This window comes from Paramisgurnus dabryanus, chromosome 13 (genome assembly GCF_030506205.2).
Source record: "Paramisgurnus dabryanus chromosome 13, PD_genome_1.1, whole genome shotgun sequence".
Lineage (NCBI taxonomy): Eukaryota > Metazoa > Chordata > Actinopteri > Cypriniformes > Cobitidae > Paramisgurnus > Paramisgurnus dabryanus.
In genome coordinates, this window is record NC_133349.1 from 20,851,837 (window position 1) to 20,870,102 (window position 18,266).

General features: G+C 38.9%; 1 protein-coding gene across 2 annotated transcripts; it reads right to left on the minus strand.

Moving 5' to 3' along the window:
• Positions 1-207: 207 nt before the first annotated feature.
• On the minus strand, positions 208-17,891 carry clstn3 (calsyntenin 3). 2 transcript variants are annotated; one of them, XM_065261168.2, is made up of 19 exons: positions 17,613-17,891; positions 16,690-16,756; positions 14,970-15,092; positions 14,307-14,517; positions 14,021-14,229; positions 13,073-13,222; positions 11,677-11,862; positions 11,061-11,348; positions 10,790-10,902; positions 10,408-10,567; positions 9,989-10,048; positions 8,825-8,973; positions 8,436-8,584; positions 5,195-5,421; positions 4,596-4,757; positions 2,738-2,883; positions 2,448-2,583; positions 1,812-1,996; positions 208-1,722 (listed from the first exon to the last, which is right to left on the minus strand). In XM_065261168.2, exons 2-19 carry the CDS (start codon positions 16,754-16,756, stop codon positions 1,570-1,572), a joined length of 2,874 nt encoding a protein of 957 aa, XP_065117240.1. In that variant the 5' UTR covers positions 17,613-17,891; the 3' UTR covers positions 208-1,569. The 2 variants fall into 2 exon arrangements, with proteins under 2 accessions (XP_065117240.1, XP_065117241.1); XM_065261169.2 differs by lacking the exon at positions 16,690-16,756.
• Positions 17,892-18,266: the final 375 nt, after the last annotated feature.

An 18,266-nucleotide genomic window follows, 5' to 3' on the forward strand; every position in this document is an offset into this window, starting at 1 on the left:
CAGTAACATTCTAGACTATATAATTAAGATAAGTATTTAACAGTTATAAATAAAGACATTCATTTAACCCTAAATTCATCATGTGTTGTTGTTTTATAGCTCATTAAATAATCTAAATAATGTGTTGAGTTTATCATTCGTGTTGCTTGTAACTTAAGTAATTTATATTTGACACTAACAGCAAAAACTTAAGCAGGGACCACGTGCTGACGTCATCCGTTTGATTTTATTATGAATGTTTGTTTGTTAACAGATTATTTCTTCGGACGGTTATCAATAACAATCAAGCCATATAATCAATGTCATTGTATTTGTAAGTATATGTAACCAATGACAACCGTTGTAATAATGTACCTTATTAATGCATTCTTAATAACAACAGGCCTTTATTTACTGACAGGTTTCCACTGTACACTTACACAGACAGAGTAATAGTCACAGGAAGAGAGGAGGTGGTAAGAGCTGGAAGGAGGAAAGGGTGGCACAGTTGTACATTCAGAAACCAAAAAAGCAGTGGCAGTATATAAAGAGTGGAAGGACAGAGGGGAAAAAGAGGACAGATGAGTAAAGAGAGTGAGAGAGATGTTCAGACAGGTGTATGTTGAAAGGGATGATGGGAAAGGCATAACAATGTCTTTCTGTTTCACTGTGATTATTAACAAGTTCTTAAATTACACGATTTAACACACAAATAAATAGACATTCATCAAGCCAATCATTACCGCTCTTAATACTAATACTATTATTGTCAATATCACTGTTTATTACCAATAGAGATATTAGAAAAAAATAACTAGCCTATTTGAAAGTGCAAAGACTGGAAATGAACAAAAATAATGTAACCAACAAACAAAAAATTGATAATAATAGTAATAGTCATTTGTATTTACATACATTTAAGTACAATCAAAATTGCCCAGGTTGAGCTAACATTCTAATACAGCAGAGGGCATTGCACTGTACTGTGAGGTGAGAAAAGGTGCACAAAAAATCTGTCAGTGTGCGTGAAGGTAATCGTTGTGTTATTGTGATTAAAAGAAAGCAATTGCCTACCTACCTGCAGTCTATCAATATTACTAAACACCTTTACTGACTGACTAATCCTCTAACTCTGTACATGTGAATTTCTTAGAGGAATGTATCGAGAGATAGATTGTGCAGAGGAAAAACGGCGTCTGAAGTTAAGTTTCGTACACAGTATACTGGGCACTATATAAGTTATAAAAGGATGTAACTTCCTGGGTCAATAGCTGGATGTGAGTCGATAATTTACAGTGCTGTCAATGTGTCTGATACAGTGTGGTGAGCACATCAATTGGAAGGGTTGTAGGATGAATGAGAATATAATTGTGCCATTTATAAATACTGGGATCTGGGTCGAGAGTGGCAAGATGTTAGTCACACATCTGAGCAAGAGGATATTCATTGTGCATTGCGTTTTGTGGGAGCATAGATTCCAGAGAAAAGCATTGCATTCACAGAGGCTGAGATCCAATAACTGCTTTGTTACAGACTTTTCATTTTCTTTAACTGTATGCAACATGTTATATTTTGGAGTATCTGATTGGCTCAGTAACGTCGGGGGGCGGAGTCTCTTCCCTCTTTCTTGTTGATGATGATTTGTTGGTCATCACCGGTATCATCAGGTGAATCCACTACTTCTTCCTCATCGTCACAATCTCCTTCCATTTCTGTGGTAATGCCCATGCGGTTCTCAAATGACTAACAAGAATAAATTAAAAGAGGCATGTAAGTAACAAATTCCACCAGGCACATTATCAATAAGAAGAGACGTATAGGTGGATCCGTACCTCCATAGGATTAACAATAATGGTGAGGGCTGAATCATCCCATTGGTTGCTGCCCTCTTTGGCTCCGCCTCTTGCTCCTTCACCACGACGGTGGATGGAACGGATGCGGAAGACACCAAGAATCACCATGACAACCAAAAATCCCACACACACCATGATGATGACTGTTGCGGCTCCTGGAACAACTTTGAGAAGGAGTGAGAAGAAGAAAAAAGGAGACAAAATGTCTAATATTTATAATAATTCATAAAAATGTAACCAATTCAGAATAATGTAATGTTTTTTCTAAACCATTAATGTGGCAAATGTATTTTTTTAACAAGGTGCCTAATAAGGTCCACTGGGATTTTGTCACAATGTAATGGAGGCTATTAATACAAAATTTGACAGTTTTAAACTATATTTAACACAACAGCAAACCCAAGACTATGCCACTAACTTCTCTTTCTTAACGGCACAAAAGCAAAAAAAATAATAATTAAAACAGGCCTTTTAACTCTAAAGAGGAAGGGTGAAAATATCATTAACATTTGACTTTAAAAACCTAATATTGATATGATCACTTCAATAGCCCAAAACACAAAAAACATACGTAGAGATAAAAGTTTGTGTTTCTGTATATGTGAAGGTATCTACCGGAGTTGCGGTGTGGGTTTGGAAGTGAGTGTCCACTCAGTTCTCCAGTGTGGTGGGATGGATGGAGGAACTGCTGTTGAGATGCCAGAAGATGAGAGGGATGGTACAGACTGTCCAGAGAATGCAGGAAATTCACCTGCAGGAGAAAATAACAGAAAAAAATTGTGTAAGAGACTTAAAGTGTGTGAACCATCTGTGATGTTCTCCATCAGAAAGTCTATGTATCGGGTTAGTGTTGTGTTCTGCTGTAGATGAAGTGTAGAGGATTTATTATCAGTATTGTTTCTAACCTCTAGCGTGATCTCATTGCTGGTGTAGCGTCCATTCATTTCTGAGCAAGAGAGACGGAACCTCCTCTCGAAACGGGCCGAGCCTTTCGCTAACCGATAACGAATGGAGCGCAACACATCTTCATAAACAGAGATAGACTCAGCTCCTAAAGGAGAAGAATGAAAGGAATAAATAGTTTTTACAGTTTTGTAATAAAAAAGATTGTTGTCCTAGCTTTGTAATTTGATATAACAGTAGTGGTATCCAGATTATGTAAAGTGTTTGGACTTTTTCTTGGACTGGAATTTTTTTTATTAATAAAATATTATAATTACCTAATTATTAAAATACCAAACACCAAATACCATTGGAAATATAGCAAATATTCAAGGAAATAAAGTTATATTCTTTAAACAAATTCGAACAGCTGATATATTATTCAAAATGTATGTAATTGTGATAAAGGTATTCAAACACCATATGGCTGTCAAGCATCGTCTAAAATCTTAAAGGGACCATATGATGCAAAATCCACTTTTACAGGGTGTTTGGACATAAATGTGTGTTGGCAGTGTGTGAACACATCCACCCTACAAAGAAAAAAATCCATCCACTCCTCCTTTTTTAATCGTTATTAAACCAAAGCAGTCATTACCGTGGGTTCACACCAGCCGCGTTTGAGGCATCAAATTCGTGTCTACCGCGTCTAGTTTGCCGCTTGAACATTTTGAGTTTACTTGCTTCATTCGCGCATGAAATTCTAGTCATCGAGACATTCACGTGGAAATTCGTGTCATGGGGGGTCTTCTGCGACTCCGTTCACTTCCTGTGATCATGTAACTACTACAGCAAGATCCTGATTGGTTAATGCAGCGTGTTTTTCCGCCAAAGTAAAAAAATGTTGACTTGTGATTAGCAATTTGTGCTAACTACACACGCAAATGAGGCGTAATCACGTCTACCACGCCGTGCCTTCACATTGACTTAACTTTGAAATCACTCGCGCTTGACACCCCTACCGTGGCTGGTGTGAATGCAGCATTAGACACGTTTTAATTTCTTTTGTTAATATGACGTCACACAAACAAAGCCCAGCTCCCAGCCACTTAAAGGCGCTCTAAACGAATCTGTGTGATGTCCCTTCTTGTTGACGTTCAAACTAAACGGAGCGTAGCTAACTCCTCCCCTCGCCCTCCCTTCCGTGCTTTCTGAACGAGTCATGAATGCGCCCAACCCCCCCTCCCAAATCCATCTGGTCGTTTATTGGCTGGAACACTTTGTTATGTTTCGTGGTGGTAGGTTTGACCACTTTGTTTTTGTTGCAGTTTGCGATGCCTGGGCTGTCTACAGAGACCGCATTTTTTACAGTGTGTTCAGAGGACAGTCAGCTTGCATATAGTGAGGAGATGTTTACTGTATGAAACAAAAAATGTTTTATGATCTAAAACACGTCAATTCGCTTAGAGCACTTTACTGATCGGTTAGCTTTACCCAAAAGCTTTTCTAAATGTGTTTGTTAGCACTAATGCGGCTAAAGATACTATTGCCCCAGAATGTATTCACAGGAATCAGATCTATTTTGAACTGAAAGCAGTAGCTCACTTGCATTTAAAAATACACACATGAAAACGTTTTTGCTCCAGTCCAAATAGGGGAATATTGGACCTACCATATGATCTGTGGTGTATTTAATGAAACTTAACAGACACATTCTAGGCATGCCTGAGGCTTATATTAGATCTTGTAAAAATGGGCATATATTTAATTGTTAATTTGATAATCCTATGTTACTTTCTTTGACACTCTAGACTAGTTGGTAAAAATTTCCACTGTTTATGCATATCTCTTCTGTATAAAATGAAAAAAATTAACAAATACCGGTTATGGCAATGTAGGCCATTGTGTTAATAATGTCCAGTCCTCTTTCTTTTAATGCATCCATGTCAACCAGAAGCTCCTCCCTTTCAGGGTTTAGCTCCTCCCCCAACGGCTGGACCTCACACCCATCCAGAGTGTGAGCCACAGCATCTGACATCAGCGCTGATAAAGAAACAGAAAAAGAGTAAATAACATAACTGCCCTTTGGCCATAACACAGAAGTGAGACGAGAGCAAAGTTCTGTCTCCGGTATTACACAAGCTCAAAGCTACAGATAACAGAGAGCAGACTGAAGTGACAAGTAAAGCAGTGGACTATAGATTAACCTGTGGGCAGATAATAAATTCTATTACTTGCTTTGCTTTGCCTTTCTGTCGACAGCGTAATACATTTGCAAATATCAAACAAAACCCTTGACTTCTTTATAATAAGTCTATCTATTCTGAAATGCCCCTGGACAAATCTCTTAGACTGTAATCAAAGTAGATTTAGATCTTTTGTTGTAATGAATAAATGCTTCTTAAATAAAAACTCTTTTAAGAGGTCAAAAATCTAACTGTGAGATTAAAGATGATTAAAGATGTCTTTAAAGACTTTACCCCCTCCTTCCATGCCCTGGGCTGCTGTGTTAACTGCATGAGACAGGGAGCAGACAATGCGGAGCTCTGGAAACAAGGGGACCCCTTGAGGGCCCTCAAATTCAGCGGCTGGCCTGGCCAAGTGGGGTCCCACCCCTGAGAGAGAGATCTGTGGGGCATCAGGCTGAAGTACGACCAGATAACCCTCCAGCTGCTTGAGAGAGAGACAGCTCTCTTCACTGAAACACCTACAGTACGATAAAGATATCAGAGGTTTGAGGGCAGATTAATCATACAGACCATCTTATTACCGAAATGTATTCTGATGCAGTTCGTGAAACCCTGTTTGTACAGACACGTGTTCCCATATGTCTATGAATATGTGTGCCAATAAATCTCTTCAGTGTTAGCAGCTGAATAAACTGATCTCCGTCTGAACAATAATAATGCTGTTACAGCTGGTCAATGAGACCTCCTGACCTGATATCTGTTAATAGGGAAGGAAAGCCCTTGTACATGCCTGCCAAAACGCAGTTGTTTTCATTTCTGCACTAATTCTCTCAATGATATTCTCATTCAGGGTAAATGTGCTACTCCATTTAGCCAATATCTTGCTTATTTGAGCACAAAGTAAACCTATTATGTCAAATTAATTAAAAATGTAATATTAAGTTATAAAGGTACAATAAATGCAAGCATACAAACAATACAATTTAAACAGTCTGGAATCTTAAAGGTCACCTTATATGAGAAATTAACTTATTATGTTGTTTGAACATAATTGTGTATGAACATAACCACCAAGTAATGATAAAAATCTGCCCACTACCTCTTATTAAAATCCTGTAAAACCTCAACAGTCTCATGGAAAAAGCTGTTGGCGTTTTTTGAGCAAACTGACATCACTTTCCGCAGGTCCCACCCACAAGACCACAGTTAGATCATCATTTCTATTTTAAATCTTCTTTACATAATTCATCACAGCACATTCATTATGAACAATGAAGTAAGGGAATTGCCTATTAACCCCGTAAAGTTCAATGTACCGTGGGAGGAAGACTGCATTATTCGACAGAACTTCATGACATACAACAACTCAAAAACAAAACGCTAAACATGTCACATATCTTTGGAAAGCTGAGATTCTTGTAATTCTGATGTAAACAATTTTTAGGTACAATTAACACAGCAGGTACAATTACTGTCCTTTTTAGGCATTTTTTGCCTTTTCAGGAATGCTAAGGGGATTTATAAAACATTGTATGTTTTTAGTATAGATCACAGGTAATAGGAAGGAAAGCAGCAGCTCATTTGCATGTAAAGAGACACACACATAAAACAACACTTTTTCCTGCACACCCCAAATTGGGCCTTTTCAACATGGTATTATAAACCATTTATATGGTATTGGGCCCGAAATTTCACAGGCAGGGGACACCTGAGACTAATAGTTTATCTTGAAAAAGTGCCATATTAGGTGACCTTTAAAATGCTGGTTGGGTTTAAATGTTTAAGCAAGAGTATTATAGGGTGTATAGACCCTCTTACAGCCCACGTGATCAAATAGCCTGCGCGCGCATTTCGGCAACAGAAGTGGTGTTGTTTTCCAGTGGTTCTAACGTGTTAGCAACTCAGAAAGTTTCTTAAAACGGTTTCCTAGCATCAAAATGTCTGGTTGTTGCGTTTGGTTGCACTAATATTATATACTAATATACGTATATATGTATCTGGCCACTTTATATGGCCATCTGCTAACGTCTTCTATCCACTCCACTATAGTACACGGATCCGATAGCTGTGCTGAAAATGTTCAGTGATTCTTGGGAATTTGGATAAAACAGGTTTAAATGTTGAAAAAAAAAAGTTAGTTAAATTACAAAATCTGAAGGTATATCATTATAGACCAAGGTCTTGGCTGTTCAGCAATTTACCGGTGCAACCTCCCCGTTTTTCCAGTTATTACTCATACAACGTTTACTTTAAGCCTAAATAGAAAAAGTAATGATTTTTTTATTTAATAAACATATTTTTGTAATAAGAAACATATTGTAAGCATATTCATTTAAAACAAATAAAACTCCGTCTGACGGTGGTGACACTAATCTGACGGTGGTGACTTTGGCCTCATTATTCCAAAATGTATACCACTCAAGTCAATGGCTTCTTGCTTAAACTTTATGTAAATATGTGGTCCAAAAAATAAAAATACTGAGCACTGTGATGAACAAATATCAAATCATAACTTCCTAAAATACAGAAAAGACAGAAAACCTGACGGTGGTGACATCTGACGGTGGTGACAAAAACCTAATATAGATTAAAAAAATAGATGAGTTGTTCACATTAGCCATCTTGTTTCCCCTCTGTTGCTAGCTACTTCAGACCTCTTCTTAAAAATTATAAATTTATTTCATAATCTAATCTAAAAAAATTTGTTACAAAGATGACGGTGTTGACATGTTATGGTTGTCACAGTAGCAGTGTCCAAAAATATGAACAAGTTTAAGAGAAAATAGCAAACATACAGGAGCTTGAGGGATCTTGAAGCATGCAGTAGAGCTGAAGGTTTGAAAATGGGGTCCTCAGGAATGCAGTTGACCCTGTAGTTGTCTGATTTTATTGCTTTTTATAAATATCTGACAGTGGTGACGAATATGTGGGACACATTTTGAGCAATCACAAAATAATAGTAATATTGTTAAAAAACTCACCGTTTGTAGTTTTTAATACATATTACAATGTACTCTTTCATGTGGTAAATATATTATTCAATTCAATTATTACTTTTGGCTTTTTTAATGAAGTTGAAATGATTATCTCTTAACCGATGACAGCTGATTTTGTAGGCAATGGGCCAGCATATAATCATTAAATTAATAAAAAATAAAAATAAACCTATAAAAGAACCTTACATATGTGCAAAGGACCCCCTGATAATAACATTGATTCTTTTTCTTCATGAAAAATATTATTAATTTCCAACAGAATTAGAAATTTTCTTAGTGGGACATGTTTTTGCCAAAGTTTCAAGAATCAGTGTGTTGATAAAGTCAACTTTTTAAAATAACTTTCTCTGTCTGTGTTGCTTCACTGCTAATTCTTGCCATACTTCTGTTGCCAAACTGCTTGCGCATACGTTCATCATTGTGTACAAACAGTAAAAGGGTCTATAATATATTGTATAATAGTAAAAATTGCATAAATTAAAAATGGACATATATATATATTTAATATATATTGAAGGCATATATATGATGCTTACCTAAGAGTGGTAGTAAGTTTCAGAGGACGGACGCCAGGGGTGGCAAATCGTAAAGAATTTCTGTATGTCACCTGCTGAACCGCACGGTTAAAACTTTCAATGTCGTCTCCTTCTAAAACCAGCACAGACTGGCTCGGGTTCACATGTACCTGATGAAGGAAAGCTTAAGTTAGTCAAATTAAGCAAATGGATACATCAAAGGCATATTCCTAGTTAAATACAGCTTTAGTTCATGGTTTCTGTTGATGATGTAGACATTAGTTTGTAAAAGCAAAGGAAAAAATTTAAGTCCTGTAACTTAGTCCTATTGGTCTAATTTACACCAATGTGAATAAACGTTAGCATTTGCATATGAATGTTTAAAGTTATCAAGCTTGATTTTATTGTACCTTCATGCCCGACCCCAAAGTCTCAAGGTCCCCGAAATCAAGCCCCTCTCGACAAGCATACAGACACTCCACTACACTGTGTGGCTCCACATTTCCTGGACGTACGGTCAAACCTGACAGCAGCCCCTTGTAACCACTAACAAACTTCCCTGTAGGGCAAAATGGGATTTTAAATTTATGCATCTTTCCCAAATATTCACATAAAATCATAAATTAAGTTTAATGTTAGTTTTAATATTATCTTTATGCTATTAAAGGCTCATTTTTAGCTCCCCTAGAGTTAAACATTTGATTTTTATCATTTTGGAATCCATTCAGCCGATCTCTGGTTCTGGCGGTAGCACTTTTAGCATAGCTAAGCATAATCTGTTGAATCTGATTAGATCATTAGCATTACCAAAGAGTTTCGGTATTTTTCCTATTTAAAACTTGACTCTTCTGTAGTTACATTGTGTACTAAGACCGACGGAAAATTAAAAGTTGCAATTTTCTAGGCCGATATGGCTAGGAACTATACTCTCATTCTGCCGTAATAATCACGGACTTTGCTGCCGTAACATGGCTGCAGCAGGCACAATGATATTATGCAGTGCCCGAAAATAGTCCCCAGCTATTGAAAGTTAACATGGGGAATATTTTTAACTTTTATGTTAAATGTAACTACAGAAGAGTCCAGTTTTAAATAGGAAAAATATTGAAACTCTTTGGTGATTTTTAAATGCGATGCTAATGGTCTAATCAGATTCAATGGATTATGCTAAGCTATGCTAAAAGTGGTACCACCAGACCCGGAGATCGGCTGAATGCATTCCAAAACGGTAAAAATCAAATGTTTAACTCTAGGGGAGCTGGAAAATTTGCCTTTGTTATATTTAATCATTTAAGTAATTTTATCAAACACACCTTACAAAAAACAATTATGGTTTGCATTGCAAGACAAAACAATGGCACTGATATATGTTAAGATATGTCCATGCAAACTGTTTTAGAATTAAGGCAGCTCACACATGCATTTTAGTCTGGGACAAGGATTAACCCTGTCAGGGAAACCGCCCCATTGTGTAAGTCGACATAATTAATTTCCCATATAGTTATATTAACTATGGTCAGACAACAATTTTATGAGGTTTATTAACATTAAAACACATTCTGTGATTTGCGCACCTGTGTCCTTGCTCTCCGGCATGGTGTTGTTCAAAATATCTTTGGGTTTCTCCTCTGGCTCTGTAGGAATGAAATAGAGCAATGGGACTCAGTAAGAGTAATTTCATTCATTAGAAGCCTTAGCCCAATGTCAAAACATCAGTTGATAAAGCAGTTTTAAGTGGTGATTAACAGACTAGGTGACCCAGTTAGAAGAACAGCAGGAGACTAAAATCTCTGCTACACATACACACGCCGAGCGAGTGCCACGGCGTGCTAGAACGGTTCTGTTTATCTAAATAATTGATGCCACTAAGAGTATTAATAGCTATCTGAAACACACACACAGTCTCAGAAAGAACATGACGAAAGATTTCTGCTTCGCCTACTGCTGATATCTGCTTTGCACCAAAGATTAAAGATTTTTTTATTTTATTTACCCCAGCATGCTCCAATGACCAGTCGTTGATGTGGTGCAGGGTTGGGGATAGCTCCGTTGTCATGGATGAGAGCGGGGTCGAAGGTCACACCATCAACATAGAGTGTGACGGAGGGGAACTGCACACTAAGGGACAGGTGATGCCAATCACTGTCACACACCTGCCAGAGTCAGACGTGAAAGTTCAGCTAAGTAAGCCGTACACATTCGGATGTGTTAAGATCAGAACAATGTATCTGTTGACTCGTATCCTATTACAGACTCTGACCAATTCAACCACCCGTTGTAAAATCATCAGCTAAACCAAATGAGTCCACAAAGCCAGTCATGCTTCAAACTGAGTACTGTACCCAAGCAACCAAGATTAATCAAAGTTGAGTCACCTGTTCCAGCTTCCAGAGAAATTTGACAGGTCTTGCGGCTGACACATCCGGCCAATAGAAAAGAGAGAGACGACAGCCGTGTACCGATAGGGAGTAGTGAGAATATGAATCATCTGGAACACACGGTTAAACAGAACGGCTTACGTTAAAACATAATGTCCTTACAAAACTGCTATTGTATATAAAAACAGCTGCATATTTTACTTTAATGTCATACTTTGGATTTAAATGACGTCAATCATATTTATTTTTGTGTAAATTACAGACTGACCATTCTTAACAGTGCTGCAGACAATAGTCTCCTCCTCTTTACGAGTTCCTCTCGCCTGATTGGTTGGTGGCTGAGTGCTAGCTCCTCCTCTTCGCATCCACAGCTGCAGGGTGAAGTGGTCACCTGACACTGATGAAGCAACCGAATCCGGTACTACGGCAACATGGGTGGAGCCATTGAAAGAGAAGACCAGAGATGAATCAGAGGATGGCAGCGTCGGTAGCGCAGCAGTCCAATTGGTTGCAGGCGATGGAGGTGGAAGAAGGTCGACTTCACCCCTCACGGCACCTGAAAACAAATTTGATTTAAAAACACATCTGCTGTTTAAAAATTCCATCCATGGCATATTGAATACTATATGTCCTCATTTGAGAGAATTTGTATTCTGGAGATAATGGAATGATTTAGGACAATTAGACATTTTCCCATCTGCTCTAAATGAGATAAACAGTCGGGCAACAGAGACCAGAAGAGATAAACTCCAAGTCCACAGTAAGCATTTTTCCCTAATCACTGCTAATCCTATTTAACAAGGACTTGCTTCCATCATCAGATTCAAACCTAATGAAAAAGTGAAAATGTTTCTTAGATCAGCCGGAGCGGTTTGCGAACGTACCACAGAGTCTGCGCACAGATCGATCGGAGTAGCTGTCCCTGTCACAGCCCTTCCCAATATGACCCGTCTGAAGCTCAACAGTAGCCTGGATGTTCCAGACAGTCTCCTCACAGGTTTCCAAGTGCAGGTTAGGGAAGAGAGGGATACTGCCCGAGCCAGGGGTATACTCAATCCGCTTTGACCATCCTGTCATTCAAACACAAACATTAGATTAAGCAGTTCAGCAAAAGTTTCATAAACACAGATTTCCAAGGTCTGCGAGTTCAGATGCAAAACCCTCTAAGTGCATCTGACATGGTTCTTGTAAATGAGCAGTTTTTCTCATGCACTTCACTTTCACAAATGTCCTTTACAGCAAAACCCTCTAAGTGCATGAAAAAAATCCACTCTTCTAAAAAAGTCTCCAGTCACTCTTTACTGTCATTTCTGAATTAATGTACATCACTAAAAAATTTGGTCAATATCATAATATATTCGGTAAACCTCCTTTAACCTCCTCTCCTTGTTCATGTGTTTTTTGTGTACTTAGGGGCCGTTCACATGTCGTGCCTAAAACGCGTGGAAAATGGTAGGCGTGTAGGTTTTGTCACATGACCTGCAGTGCGCTTGGGGCATTCTGAAAAGTTGAAATGTTTTTAACTCGATGCGTTGCGAACATGGCTGGAAAAAACGAGCGCCTCTCGACCCATCGCTTGCATTATGAGCGCTCATACCATGCGCCTACATTTGAAAAAACGAACTTGGGCGTGCAAAAGACGCCACATGTGAATCACCCCTTAGAGGTTTTTTGGTTTAATAGCTTTCAAAATCCTACATTTAAACTATCCTTTGAAATGCAAATTTTCATTGTAGTGTTGGACTTTTGGACCCCACTGTATTTAAATGTTGTCAATTAAAATATTAAAGAGCCCATATTTCCCTTTTAATGTTAGTAAATGTAAACGATCTGCAAAGTTACTAATCCCAAAGTCTACAATGACGCAAGTTATCATCTCCAATAAAAACTCTTTTCTTGAACTACAATGAACACAGGGATTGTAGGCAACAGTTTACTTGAGGTATTTGGCTAATCACAATGCACTGGATTGTTTGGCCAATCAGAGCACACCGCACTTTTTGGAATGATGAGCTTTTTTTACAATTCGACGGGTTTCAAAGAGGTAGGGCATAGAATAGCAACAATAATGTGCGGTATGTGGAAAATAATGTGTTTTTTAAATCACATAAACGCATTGCATTACAGCAAATACACAAAATAATGTTATTTTTAGCAATGTCACAGGGGCTCTTTATCATTCAATTGATTTTTTTTAAATACAAGACAATTGTGTTTGCAAAAAAAAAAACAATTAAATGACCAAATACTCTGTAACCAAAAATAATTGCGTGTAATTACCGATCCAGCCCGGCTTGCAGGAAGGTTTGACTGTGACGATGACCTGAGCATCAGCCTGAGCCCGATTCTTTCCACAGTCAAATGCTGTAACCCAAAAACTGTGGACACGCTGGCGTTTAGAGTCCAGAGGTTCGGTGTTCTTAATGTTACCTGAGGTTGTGAGAAAAGGAGGAAGTTAGGATTAGGATATTTTAAAGGTAAGCACAAGGAACTTATAAAGAGATAAAAGGCAGATGCTTTTGTAAAGAACACATGTGTAAAGCATTATAATAGACCATATTGAAAATTGCCATGGACACTGGCAGCAAATATGCTCAAGAAAGTATGAAAAGGCAAAACCATCAAAAGCCTCTCGAAATGAGAAATAAGACAGAACACATAAAGAAAAAATTATGGACAGAGAGAAGATGAAGGCCAACAGTGAACTGAAAGAGAGAGAGAGCGAGCGAGCGAGTAAAAAAAAACAGAGTAAAGGGTGGCACAATAAATAAAAGGATATCCACAGAATGGTGTCTGGTTCAGTCTGACCCAAATTACAAAACCACACACACACACACACACAACAGCAGAAAATCTGCAGAGTCATGGCCAAACCTAGAACCTCATTTTTCATGCCCCTTCCTCATTGTATCTTTCTCCATTGTTTTCTGTTCCTCTCTGTTGGCCAAGTGCTTCTTCGTCAGCATTTGCCATGTTACAAAATGTCGGCTATTGATCGGCTTCCCCAAGTCTCTCAATGGACGCGCTAATCTGCATTGAATGGCTATCAGCAAGGGTGAATGTACCTCAATCTAAATCCAGCAACTTTTTGTCATGTGAAAGCAGCTATTTTGTCAGTTATTAAAATATCTGCTAAATGTTTGATGATTCCCTAATGGTCTATATATATAAATAAACAAACAGTTATGGTAGATATTAGTGTGGGAAACTAGAAAATGTCATTCTTACCATCATTGTCAATGGTGAATGGCACGTTGGGCGTGATGATGTCATAGAAGCAAATCTGGCTATACTGAGGGGAACAGTCGGCATCCACTGCTTCTACCCGCACGATACGATCAAACAGACGACCCTCGGGCACAGATGCCTCATATCGCCGCTCCACAAAGACTGGAGAGAACTCGTTCACGTCATTTACCCGAACGTGCACTGTGGCCCTGGGAAAAAAGCGTGTTAGGTGCAAAACCCTAAATAGAGAAAATGTTGACAATTTGAAATATTAAGTTACACTTACTTATGGGATTTCTTGCTGTTAGTGCCGTCAGGACCCTCGCCACAGTCATAAGCCTGAATGGTGAAGCTGTGCTCCTTCTGACTTTCGCAATCCAGAGGCTCCTTGGAACGAACCAGACCTTCTCCAGTGGACCGGTCCAACACAACTGCCTCGAACTGTGCAGAACCAGAACCACCCGGTCCATTGTGAACCCTAAATCCACAGATCTCCCCTTAAGAAAGAGAGGGAGGAGGTTATAGATAGTGAGGAAGAGGAAGGATGAAAATATAATCCTAATTTTAGCTGATTTTCAATACACAACTAAATGAAAGCATCTATTGAATGCTCTCCAGCAAGTAAACACTTATCTGCCTTCATGTCACACATGACATGGCACTGTGTGGCAATGTTAGCTCAGGCAGCGTCTGTCAGCTCTAATCCCTGTTTAATTCATATCATTTGTGTAAACATAACATGTAATCACTTACTGTAGCACTAAACTAGCTGTCCAAAAAAGCCTATCTAGAGCCTGTCATTTAACATTACACTAGAAACAATATCATATTAGGTTGATAATAAGCTATTACACACTGAGTGCCAATGCATGATTACTCTTCCTTTTCACACAAGAGCCATAAGTGTACTGAATAATGGGAGCGTTTTTGTCATTATCAGCATCTTTACCGGCATAATGCAGGGGCGCATCTTTATCCAGCGCAAACAGAGGTGGGTTGAGCAGGACGGTATTGTCGTTTTCCATGACGATTCCCTGGTACTCTGTCTCGATCCATGGCTTGTGTTTATTGGCTAAGAACGAAAAATGACAAAAGCAGGGAAGTGGGTGAGATCCACAGAAACAATCTGTGATACATAAACAGCTATTTTTTGTAAAGGTGAGTGAGCAAAGGTTGAAAGGCAAACACATACAGTTAAAGTCAGATATGAATCTTGAATACGTTAGCACAGCAGCAGATGGTGCAATGGTTTGACCATATGCATAACACTTGCACATTAAGTTACAAACATATCCATATGGGAATCTACACTAACCCAAACTGAGTGACATACACATTCACACACACACAAACCAAACACACAGCAGGCCACACCTCACTGCTTTGCAGAGTAATTAGTTGTAGAGATGTTTTGGCCTGATCGCACACGGGGAGGTATATTGCACCTATCGTTCAAGTGCAGACAGACAGCTCACCCTGAACCATCTGACAGGGACCCAACCATACAAATCCCACTCTCGGGCAAACTCACAAGAACATTTATCAGTGGAAATAGAGGTAAACACCGTTTTTCTACCAAAGCCAATTCTGCACCCTGCAAATTCAATTTCCTTTCAAACATTTTTCTAAAGGTACGTACAAATTTGGAAACACATTTCATGTGATAAGTGGGTCACATAACCGTTCAGTGAAAAATACAAAAATCTCATTAAAAAACTAATTAAAACGACTGGACATTGAACAATATATACAGCTGTCCACACAATGCAGCAGTCGGTAACATGTGCACGAGAACTGTGACCCGCTCACTCTCGTGTTTCATCCCAATCTTTCTTTTTATGGCATTTATCTCTCTAGCTTTCTCTCTGTCTCCCACCTACCCACGCCCGCGTGCATCCCTCTCATCCCTCACTCAGCCATATAACATTAATCTGAGCATCAAATCGCTGGATTACTCTTTGGATTACAGAGCGAGAGACATCACTTTGCCTCCCCCATCATTTCATTTCTCACACGTGCTTTTTTACACATTGACCCGACCGGTGCTTTTCATATGACTGTCAACTGTGGTGACAGTGGATTGATAGAAATAACTTTAATGTGTTTAGCGTAAATTCAGAAAAATAGCATCTCCGCTTTCCCATGTCCTAAAAATAGCATAGACGAGAACAGATAATCTTTCACCCCCTTCTTCAAGGACAAGACAGCCGACCTCTCTCCTTCTCTCTCTCTCTCTCTCTCATAGTAACCTTACAATATACGTCACATGTGTATCCTTCATTAGCATATCTGCACTTTTCTAAATGATGCTGTATCTTTCTTTCTCGCTCACTTTTATCTATTTTCCCTTCTTTTGTGATGTCATACCATCATGTATTATTTCGATTTCACTTTCAGTTTTATTTATCATGTCTCTTTCTATTTCACCTTGAAACGCGCCCCATCTTTTGGTGTGTAAACCATGTGATCTCCCACTTCTCTCATTCTTCATTTAAGACACAGGAAGCATAATATGACTTGGAGAATGGTCCGAATATTGGCATCATTTCAAATTTGACAGGCATGACATGCAACAGTAATAAATCATGTAGCTTGCACAAGACAGTTTTATGGACAAATCATCAACACAATGCTCAATATCAACATTCAAAAGGATGGAGGAGACTGACCTTTGTTGCCATGGGCAACCGAAGTCAAGCAAAAGAGGAGAAAGGAGAGAAAACTCATTCTGGCCATCTGAGGGAGGAAGGTAAAGGCAGAAGGGGAAGGACAGAGGGAAATACATGCATTAACCTGATATAAAGCAGTTTAAGCACAGAGGAGAGACAGTGTGCGCAGAGACAGAGAGACAGACATTTTACCTTGAACATCACACTGGGGTTTTATACTCCAATATAGATTCTCTGGTCTGTGTTATATACCAAATATATATATATATATCATTATATACATATATGATAATGATACGCTTTACAACATTATTGTAGCTTAGGCCTTGCGCGTCCAAGGAGAGCTGGTTTGCAGAGCTTTGCTAGACTTATGCGGATTTTTATACAGCCTATATATACACTGTTGACAATCACTTAGCACGAAACCCGCATTTAATACACGAGTGCGCGTGAAATTAAAAAAGTCTGCGCATCCTTGTTCACACGCGCTTGCAGGTGTATCCTCGAGAGCGTGTGCGCGCGTTCACTGCTATCACATTCGCTCAAGAGCACAGGTTTGTTAACAGTAAATTAAGAGATTCCTGACACATGTCCTCGCTTTTCGTATTTTGGTCACAGAAAAACGAGAAGACGACAATTTATTTGTATCATTTACATATGTTGTAAACGCAGATTAAAAGCTGTAAACTTGACAGACGGGGTTTAACGTACTGGGTTTTTTCTCAGATCGGTATTAAATGCGTTACATATGTCACATATGTCTATGCGACAAACATGCATCGATTTTAAGCCAATGGATACATTTAAGCGACTTGACATCAACATATCTACAAAGCAGAAATGAGACTCTACATAGTAAGACCCCAATCCGAAGCACAAAGATTAAATTAGAAATATAATTCTGGGATAAAATGTAACGTTACCGTGAGGTGTGAGATGGTACCCTGCTCAGTTTCCTCCACGCATCCGTCACACACTCACACCTATGACACCGCCGACACACGAGCTCAACGTACACAACGGGCCTTCCTAAATTATATCAACTGTGAGAAGAAGCAAAACTGAATTTTAGATGACAAGAAACCAATGTCCTGTTTTCGACGGATACCGTGAGAAAAAGACACGGTGCAATAGCGGTGCTATCTCCTCCTTCACGCAGTTTCTTAACCCGCCCACACTGCGTCTCTCTCTCTCTCTCTCACCCCCGAACTCACGAATTTACGAAGGCTACTGTGGTGAAGGTTTGCTTTTATATATTTATGATCAACTGTTCACCATTGGTAGGTAAGACCTACGCAGATTGTTAATATTAATTAGCCAGGCCGTGCTTATTGGAATGTGATAACGCGTTATCATAACTGATTAATTAAAATTCAAGAATCAAACGTTCTCATTGGAAGGCCGACAAGCCTCGTTAACATGACCTAATCAATATTAATATACTGAACCTTGTCAGTCGCGGAATTCTCCGTTTGTGGGCTGCGTATTGCATCTGGTTGAAGGTGAGGGGAGCGAATGGGGGCTGATGCATAACAAGGATCGTTAAATCTCACATTTCTTCCCATTTTGACTCTATA

Bases quoted from the DNA above. Each gene is read 5' to 3' on its own strand.
- clstn3 (XM_065261168.2), bottom strand. From the start codon at position 16,756: ATGGCCAGAATGAGTTTTCTCTCCTTTCTCCTCTTTTGCTTGACTTCG. The intron at 11,349-11,676 runs GTACGTTCGCAA...ATTTGTTTTCAG, and splicing joins ATCTGTGCGCAGACTCTGTG to GTGCCGTGAGGGGTGAAGTC. The intron at 2,884-4,595 runs GTATTTGTTAAT...CTTCTCCTTTAG, and splicing joins GGCCTACATTGCCATAACCG to GAGCTGAGTCTATCTCTGTT.